At 35.7% G+C, this 9,068-nt stretch overlaps 1 protein-coding gene and 1 long non-coding RNA gene across 2 annotated transcripts; one reads left to right on the forward strand and one right to left on the reverse strand.

Annotated features, from left to right (window-relative positions):
- Window positions 1–1,306: 1,306 nt before the first annotated feature.
- On the reverse strand, window positions 1,307–4,590 carry LOC142622173 (uncharacterized). Its single transcript, XR_012841873.1, has 2 exons — window positions 4,273–4,590; window positions 1,307–1,547 (listed from the first exon to the last, which is right to left on the reverse strand). It is a non-coding gene; the product is annotated as an uncharacterized LOC142622173 (long non-coding RNA).
- Window positions 4,591–6,368: 1,778 nt separating this feature from the next.
- LOC142627336 (uncharacterized) lies at window positions 6,369–7,499 on the forward strand. Its single transcript, XM_075801180.1, has 2 exons — window positions 6,369–6,918; window positions 7,078–7,499. The coding sequence occupies exons 1-2, from the start codon at window positions 6,369–6,371 to the stop codon at window positions 7,497–7,499; spliced, it is 972 nt and encodes a 323-aa protein (XP_075657295.1).
- Window positions 7,500–9,068: the final 1,569 nt, after the last annotated feature.

A 9,068-nucleotide genomic window follows, 5' to 3' on the forward strand; every position in this document is an offset into this window, starting at 1 on the left:
TGCAGTGTGATTTATAAAATTTTTAGTAAGGTTATTGCAAATCACCTAAAACCTTTTTTGAATTCTATTATTTCGGAAGCTCAAAGTGCGTTTACTGTTGATAGATTGTGTCACGACCCAAACCTGTATTTCAAAATTTAGAGTATGACCGGCATGTTAATATCAAGTCTGGTATTAACAAGAACCAACTAAAACTTTTTACAAAGGCTTTTTACAAAAGCTTCCCTCTTTCTTTTCATTTTTGTTTCTTTACTTCTTGATATAACTTTTCACTTGATATTCAGAGCATCTACATTGTACTTCAACCAATAACACAATCCACCAGTTAATCAATATCCACACTTTCATGTTAGGACATATGTGGTTCAATTGTTAAGAACATATGTCATTATTTTATGTAATTGGCTAATTCTTTGACAAAACGCACTTTACTTATAATTGGGTAGATCTAGGGTGTTTTTGATACTTCAAGAAACAAAGTTTCAAGATCAAGTGTTAAAACTATGCAAGTCTATCCAAAAAACAAGCTAAGAAGTGCTCTTCATTAAAGCTCGACAGCTGCATCTATCGAACTTTAAGAAGCTATTCCAGCCCCGTGGCTCGACAGCACCTCGACACCTCTAGCTGTCGAGATTTAAGAAAAACAGTTTTTCAATACTGTTTTGATTCTAATCTGTGGACATGTCTTTGGGCCTTCTTTTCTCATAACCCTAGACATATAAAAGGATTATTTTAAGGGCCGTCAAAGAAAGCACAAGTTGCACAAGCATTGAGCAAAATCTGTTCGAGCAATTTATGACCGAAGACAAAGTTTGCCCTAGTTCATCTCTTTGTGAAGAAGCTGCTATGTCTTTGCACCATAGGGTTTTGTAACCAAGCATCTTCTTGTTCTTCATTGTGAGGATGAACTGAAGAACTTTGCAGCCAACATTTTTCTCAAGTTGGTGATTGAAGTCGCGTACTAGGATCTGTGCAATTGGTTAGTCACGTACTGGGAGCCGTGCATTGAAAAGGAGAGATTGTCACTACAGAACCAGTCCAATTGGGTATTGGGATAAGGGTTCAACTGTAGGTTGGTATAAGGTACTGGGATTCCTTTACTTGTAACCGCTTGTTGTGATAATAGCGGATTCTCGGGAGTGGTGACCTTAAAATCACCCGGTGGGGTTTTTGCCTTGAAGGTTTTCCCCATTCGTAAACAAATCACCGTATCAATTTATTTTCCGCTGCACTTTAGTTTATTGGTGATTTGTTTGTGCTACCACGCATTTGCATGTAAATTTGATTAATTAATAAACTTGGCTGATTAATTAATAAACTTGGCTAATTAATCAACTTAATCCATCACAAGAGGTCAATACGTATTTGGCCTATCATTTCGCATAATACATCTCTTAATACCTTAAGGTACACAACTTTCATTAGATCCTAAAATACACAATACTACAAATTTAAACATCAAATTGCTGATTTGGGATCTATACATTAGAACTAAATCCAGCTCCTTCCAAAACTCGACTAAGGCTCCCTCTGCTCCGAAATAGAACCTGTTAACTCAAAGGGTGGAAAGGGTGAGCTACACAACTCAGTAAGAGTAAGATACATAAGAATTTAATAAGAATGCATATAAATCAAATCATTTCATTTTATAAATGTTCATATAGGAGAACATTTTTCATGCATAGTATTTTATACTATTTATAATAATAACTTATAAGCTCTTCGTAGAAAAATAATTGTTATCCCTTTTCTTATCAGAATAATATTACGAAAACCTTTCGGATTGAATTTCTTTCATTTCTTTCATTTCTTACAAAGTCACCAAATATAATATCGATTGTTTAAAATCATATACATACACATATATTCTCGTTACAAAATAATCATTTTAACTTAAATCATGTAATTGGTAACTTTGTCTTAAACTAGAAACATCTTGACGAATAAGAAGACTTTTACTTATAAACTTCTTTTTGTAAAATATTATAACTTTCATAGTCATAGAACCTAACGTTTCATAAAGAACAGATATCTTATAACTTTTTAACATAAACTTGTACTTTCATTAGAAACTTTATCTTTATAGATCACTAAAACCTTTGTATTAGATTCTTTATCTTTAAAACACAACAAAACTTCAGAAACGTTTATCTTTAAAGGACAACTTTTCTTTTCATCAAAGACTTCTTCTTTTCATGAGATCTTTCAACTTTTCATAATGCATTTAAACAAAATCAATTCTCTCATGATCAATAACATGATATAGTTGTTCATAACATATTGGTTAGTCCATATCTGATAAGTCTGTACTTGGTGCATGTGCACAACAGAGAAGACCTCATCACATTTGGGTGCCCTCGTGTGTATGATATTTCCCTCTTTGGGTGGCCTAATGGCACATCCCCTCAAGGTTTTGTTCCTCCCCGCTGTCCATACACATTGGGGAAGAAGCCTTATTCAGATTAGAGTTACGGGCAGCCCCATTTCCTCCAACTTTAAATTGCCAAACAGATAAAATTTTCCATGGAAAGCCAATAATTTAACCCCTACTGGCTGAGTTCAGATCACCAGAGGACATAACCCGAAAACACTTCATACTTATACATCATACTGAAATTCATAGTTTGCATAACATTTCACAATAATAGCATTTCTATTATTTTCTTTAAACATCATGTTCCTAGAAATTAGTAATAGCATCAATATGCTTAAATCATATACATAAGATTTCGAAAGCTCACGAACATATCTTTGTCTGAAACATGATTATATGTCATATCTCTAATCAAAAACCTTTTAATGCATAATACATTTTAAAATAACCTCATGACTTACCAAATGCCCATATAACTTATCCCTTACCTGAAAGTAAAGGAGCTTAGACTGGGTACTGGTAACACCTAAACCAAATATCAAAACTTATTACTATCAATTACTCCTTATCATAAGCTTACACATTCATCTCAAAACCTATGTCTTCAAATCAAAGAAATCTTAATCCCACCTCAACGAGGTTCCCCAAACATACAATGCACACATCAACAAATGATGCACCAAACTAAGAAAAACCATCAACAATGCACATATTTTAATGTTCATATTTAGACCATGTCAAACAACTTTAAAATCAATTCAAAATGTGTTTGAGATCGGAAGCAATGGTGCATGCATAAACTTACACAAGGCAACATACAGCACATTGAACAAAACAGCTTCATAAAAACAACATTCGAGTGGTTTAGAACCCCTCCTTTGAGCACTAAACCTTGAGCCAAGTTATAAAAATATATCTATGATCTAGACATTCTAAATGATAAGCATATTAAATTATGGCTCAAAACATTCACCCTAACTTTAGAATTAAATCTTCAAAGTCAGAGTTATCATTTACTATTTACAGCTCATTTCAGCAGCATATGCCTCATTTGTAAAATATGAATGGGCTATCTGAACACACCAATTCTCATGAAATTTTACAGAGCAACTCCTTTGAATGTCTAGTAAAAACCATATCAATCTCGGAGTCAAAGCATAAACTAGATGTGATGAGGCCTTCTCTGTTGTGAGACCTTCTCTTTTATATTGTTCATAAACCATTGGTTATGCTTTTATATTCTTCATGAATCATATCAATTTCATATCTCTTTTATATTGTTCATAACCCATTATTTTTATATTGATCTAAATGTTGTGAGACCACCTCCATGAACTACTCCTAGCATCCTAATTCATTGTATACAATTTAATACATAACTTATCATGTGTAAACACAGAATTTGTCATAGTGACAACTTTGCAACATTTTCTTGTAAATTCACAAACAATTATCAAACGATGGTATTTTCATATGAAATTTAATACACATATACTAGACATATCATATAATACTCTCCAATAAACCTTTTACCCATAGCTGTCCTAGAAAAATACAGGATTTATAATGACTAAACAGGTTAGCCAATGAGTGCAACCCTTTACAAATTCATGAACTAACTCTCAACAAGCTTAAATTACTAAATCAACTACACATTCAGCACCTCAAATAGCTTTTCCATAAAGTTTATCTAGCTATTTTACTCCTCTTAACACTTACCCATAATAGATTTTATCTTAGTCTATCATATAGGAGCACATGCAAGCATAACAATGATTCAATTCATATTCATGAAATCAACAATCACTAAAATCCAACACACCCATATACAAAATCATATAACCCTCACTTAAGTTTAAAATGGACAATAGACTAAAAGAATTAGATTTTCTCCTTACCCAAAGCACGATTCTTGGAGTGATAGAGCTAGAATCACTCTAGCTTTAAATTGAGAACAAAAGCTTGAGAAGAATTAAAAGAAATCTTTTTCCTTGCTGCTGGACCCGTAGGTGTGAGAGGGAGAGAAGAGTTGAGAGCTTTTCTTTCTTTTGGTGTTGGACCCATGGGTATGAAAGAGGGAGAGAGCTTCTTGAGTCTTCTAGTTTCTTTGAGAAAGTCAAAGAAGAGGTGAGCTGTTGCCGTGTAAGAACAAGCGAAGAAGAAAGAAATAAGAACAACGAAAGAAGATGAGCAGAAAAGAGTAAAGAAAAAAGAACAAAGAGTCTTCTGGTACAGCCAAGAAAAGATAAGGGAAATATCTTGGGTGGGGCACGTGTTGGCCAAGAGAAAGAGGGTTGATGGGTCATCCTTTAGACCTTTTTAAAATTTACTTCCCCCCCCCCCCCCCTTGATAAGCTTATATTCTAGAAAGGCCCAAATAATGAAATAAATTTTCATATAAACCCTTACCTTTATAAACTTAATTAAACCCCAACAACTATATATCTAATAACTTAACCACTTAATAAAGTTTTGTACATACTCAGTATATATTTATAATACAAATAGCCATTAATTATTTATAATCTTTACAATTCTTATTCAATGGCATTATAAAATAATATGTTTCTTAAATACTCTTTTATTAATTATAGAAAGAAAGTGGCTTAAAATAATAATTAGCCACTCAAACACATTGTTTAACTATAAAGTTGGTTCGGGATGTTACAAATTGATTATGGATAATATTCTTATAGCCTTTGAGTCCCTTCATCATATGAAAAATACTCGTACGGGGAAAACAGATTTCATGGCTCTTAAATTGGATATGAGTAAGGCTTATGACAAGGTGGAATGGATGTTTCTTGAAAAAATTCTCTTATGGATGGGTTTCTAAGAGTCTTGGGTGGCTTTGATCATGGAGTGCATCACGACCGCGTCTTATTCCATTTTGGTGAATGATGAGCCTAAAGGTTTTTTTAACCCTTCTAAAGGTCTGAGACAGGGAGATCCTCTCTCACCTTATCTATTTCTATTTTGTGCTGAGGGGTTGAATGCCATCATTAGGGGAGCAGCTTTGAAGGGGGAAATTCAAGGTTTTTCCTTGTGTAAAAGGGGGCCTAAGATTACTCACCTTTTTTTTGCAGAAGATTGCTTATTTTTTTGCAGGTCTACTTTGGCCGAATGTGAGAAGATTCAAGAACTTCTATCTTATTATGAAGTAGCTTCAGGGCAAATGATCAATAAAAATAAGACTATCTTATTTTTTAGCAGAAATACTGATGTGCAGATACAGGAGGCTATTAAATTATCTTTACAGGTTCCGGCAATAAAACATTATGAGAAGTATTTGGGGCTCCCCTCTTTTGTTGGTTGTGGAAAGAAAGCGTGTTTTACCCAACTTAAGGAAAGAATTTGGGCCAAAATGCAAGGGTGGAAGGAAAAGCTTCTATCTCAAGCAAGGAAGGAGGTGATGATCAAGGCAGTGGTTCAAGCTATTCCCACATATTCCATGAGCGTTTTCAAGCTTTCAGTGGGCCTATGCAAGGATATTGAAGCCATGATTCGCAAGTTCTGGTGGGGTCAAGGTGATGCTAAGAAAATCCACTAGGTTAAATGGAGTACACTTTGTTCCTCAAAATCCGTGGGAGATATGGGCTTTAGAGATATTCAGAAATTTAATAATGCCTTGCTTGCTAAACAAGTGTGGAGGTTGTTACATCAAAAGGACACGTTAGTGTTCAAGGTTTTTAGTGCAAAATATTTTCCGTCTGGGAATATTCTTGGCACTAATGTTCATCCTCGGTGCTCATATGCATGGCGCAGTATTTTACAAGCACGTGATGTAATTAATAAAGGGGCTATTTGGAGAGTTGGGGATGGGAGTAAAATTGCTGTTTGGGATCATAAATGGTTACCCGCTCAAGACCATAGTAAGGTTATTTCCCCTAGACTTACTTCACCGGTTTTGCATGTTAAGGATTTGTTTTATCCAGGTACGAGGATCTAGGATCTAGGGCTATTGAAGAGGACTTTCTTGTCGTGGGAAGCTGAGATGATAAAGGTCATTCCTGTTAGTGAAAGGTGGGTTAAGGACCTGCTGATCTGGCCTTTAACTCCGGATGGTAATTATAGTGTAAGGAGTGCTTACTGTATGTTGATGGATGAAGTGAGCTGCCAAGAACCAAGTACTTCTTCTCCAGAGGAATCTCAACAAGTTTGGAAGGGCATTTGGAAGATTTGGACTCCAAATAGGATTTTCCAGTTTATATGGCGTGCTACTAGAGATTCTTTGCCTACAAAACTGAGCTTGAAAGCTCGGCACCTGCCAGTTAGGGATATTTGCGAGCTGTGTGGGGATTTTCAAGAGACTACTTTGCATAGTTTGTGGTTGTGTGAGCATGCTCAGGCGGTGTGGAAGTTAGATATTAATTTTGTCCCATACTACAAAAAAGGCTTTCGAAGTTTCTTTAATCTTTTGGAGGAAGTGTTGTGCAGAGGGTCGACGTATCATGTGGCATTATTCTCTACAATGGCATGGTGTTTATGGCAGAGACGTAACCGTTTGAGGATGAGTCAATCTGTGTGGCCTCTACATGAAATCGGTGAAAGAGCAAAGGCTCTGGTAGTTGAATTTTTTGATGCTAATAAACAAGAAGCTAGGCCGAGAATTATAAGCCCTCCTGCTCGCTAGGTTCCGCCTGAAGGTGATTTTCATAAAATTAATTATGATGCTTCTATTTTTTATTCGTTGGGTTATGCAGGTCTGGGAGTTGTGATAAGGGATGGCACTGGTCATGTTATCGCTACCTCAAGTCAAAAAATTAGGCTACCTCATTTTGTGGAAACAACTGAAGTTTTGGCTGCACTTCAAGCTATTGTGTTTGCTAAAGAATTGAGTGTTTTCAAGGTAGTAGTGGAGGGTGATTGTTTGAAGGCGGTTCAGGCTTTGAAAGCTAGGGAGCATTGCAATACTTTGTATGGGACTATTATTGAGGATGCGCACAATCAAGGGGCTTCCCTGCAGGCTTGTCATTTTCAGCATGTTAGAAGAGAGAGTAATAAGTTGGCTCATGCTTTAGCTAGAAGAGCGGTTTTATCCGCAGATTTTGATGTATGGGTAGAAGAGCTACCTAGTGATTTAGAGGATGTATTCCTTTCTGTTTTATCTATTTTAGCTTATTAATATGGACTTACTGGTTTCTCAAAAAATAAAAAACTACTATGTTTAAGAGATTATTGGCTCTAAGGCAAAAAAAGACCTATTGCTTATTCGGTTTCTCATTAAAATTTGTTTTCTCTCTCTCTCTCTCTCTCTCTCTCTCTCTCTCTCTCAAGTCTTCTCCATTTTCTACTCTCTCTCTTTTTTCTCTCGCCTAACCCTCTTCTCCCTCATGCTCTCTTTCTCTTTGTTCTCTCACCCAGCCCTCTTCTCCATCATTCTCTCTTTCTCTTTTATCTCTCGCCTAGCTCTCTTCTCCCCCCCCCCCCCTTTTTCTTGGCTGAATCGACAAAACCACCAAACCTAAAGCTTGAATTAGATTTGCGGTGGATATGGCGAAACCATCGAATCCAAACCATCAAAGATCCATCTTTGGGTTTAGGTTTTATCGGGATGGCAGTAGAGATGATCTGTTGTGGCAGATTGTGATGGTTTTCTTTTTTCTTTTTAAATCAAATTTGCAGTGGTCTGTGAGTGTTTGTGGTGGTTGGTTGTGGGTTGTGACAAATTTGTGGCTATTTGTGGTGGTTGTTGAGGTGGGTATGTGGTGGTTGTTGAGCTGGATTTGTGGTGCTTGGTTTTTTTTTTTTTTTTTTTTTTTTTTGTTAATTAGAGTTGTTGTGGTTTTTCGGTATGTTTGATTTGAATTTTTTTTTTGGGATGGTGAGATTATGGTCATGGGTTGTGGCGGCTAGTTGTGCGTGGTGGTTTTGGGCGATTGTTCTTGCCTAATAGAAAAGAGAGAGATAGAGAGGAAGAGACAAAGAAACAAAGAAACAAAGAATATAGTAAAAGTTAAAAATAATAATAAAGAAAGAATATTTAAATAAAGTGCTAAAAAAATAGAACCATTGATGTTGGGTGTGTTATAAAGTGGTGTATTAACTGCTAAAATAGATAAAGTGAGTTTTTGAAATGTTAAAAGCTAAACATTTTAGCTCCATGGTTAATTATTGGTATGTTTGATATGAATTATTGGTGGTGCTAAAAAGCCATATTGCTATTTTTAGCACTACCAATTCTAAAAAGTAAGCTGCAATAGTGGAGACAAACTTAAAAATTTTAGTTCTTGAGCTACAGTACACAGCCATCTATAGTTGTGCACTTTAGCAAGAAGCTTAAGCAAAAATATATATATATATATATATATATATATATATATATATATATTAAACCTCCAATTAAATTAATGTTTTTTTTTTTCTCTTCCTATTATAGACTCCCTTTGTTTCCCAATCTCTTGGTTCTCTCTTCCTCCATCTCCCCTGCCAAGCTCTAACCATCTTTCTTCCTCAACTCGCCTCCGACCCAAGCCCCAAGCCTCCATCGTTGACCCATTTTCAGCGTTTATGTTTCTGTTTCGGTGTGGGTTTCAACGTTTGTGTTTGTGTTTGTGTTTCAAAGTAGATTTCAAGCAAGGTTTTAGGCTGTGTTTGTCTTTTGGTATGGGTTTCAGTGCTTGTGTTTGTGTTTCGGCATGAATTTCAGGCTGGGTTTTGGGCTTTGTTTGCATTTCGGGTTTGTGTTTCAGGC

Source organism: Castanea sativa, chromosome 1 (genome assembly GCF_040712315.1).
Source record: "Castanea sativa cultivar Marrone di Chiusa Pesio chromosome 1, ASM4071231v1".
Taxonomy (NCBI): Eukaryota; Viridiplantae; Streptophyta; class Magnoliopsida; order Fagales; family Fagaceae; genus Castanea; species Castanea sativa.

What these genes read in the sequence shown, in the direction of transcription:
- LOC142627336 (XM_075801180.1), top strand. Translation starts at nt 6,369, where the DNA reads ATGATAAAGGTCATTCCTGTTAGTGAAAGGTGGGTTAAGGACCTGCTG. An exon ending in GTGGCCTCTACATGAAATCG is followed by an intron (nt 6,919 to 7,077) that starts GTGAAAGAGCAA and finishes TGGGTTATGCAG; the next exon opens with GTCTGGGAGTTGTGATAAGG.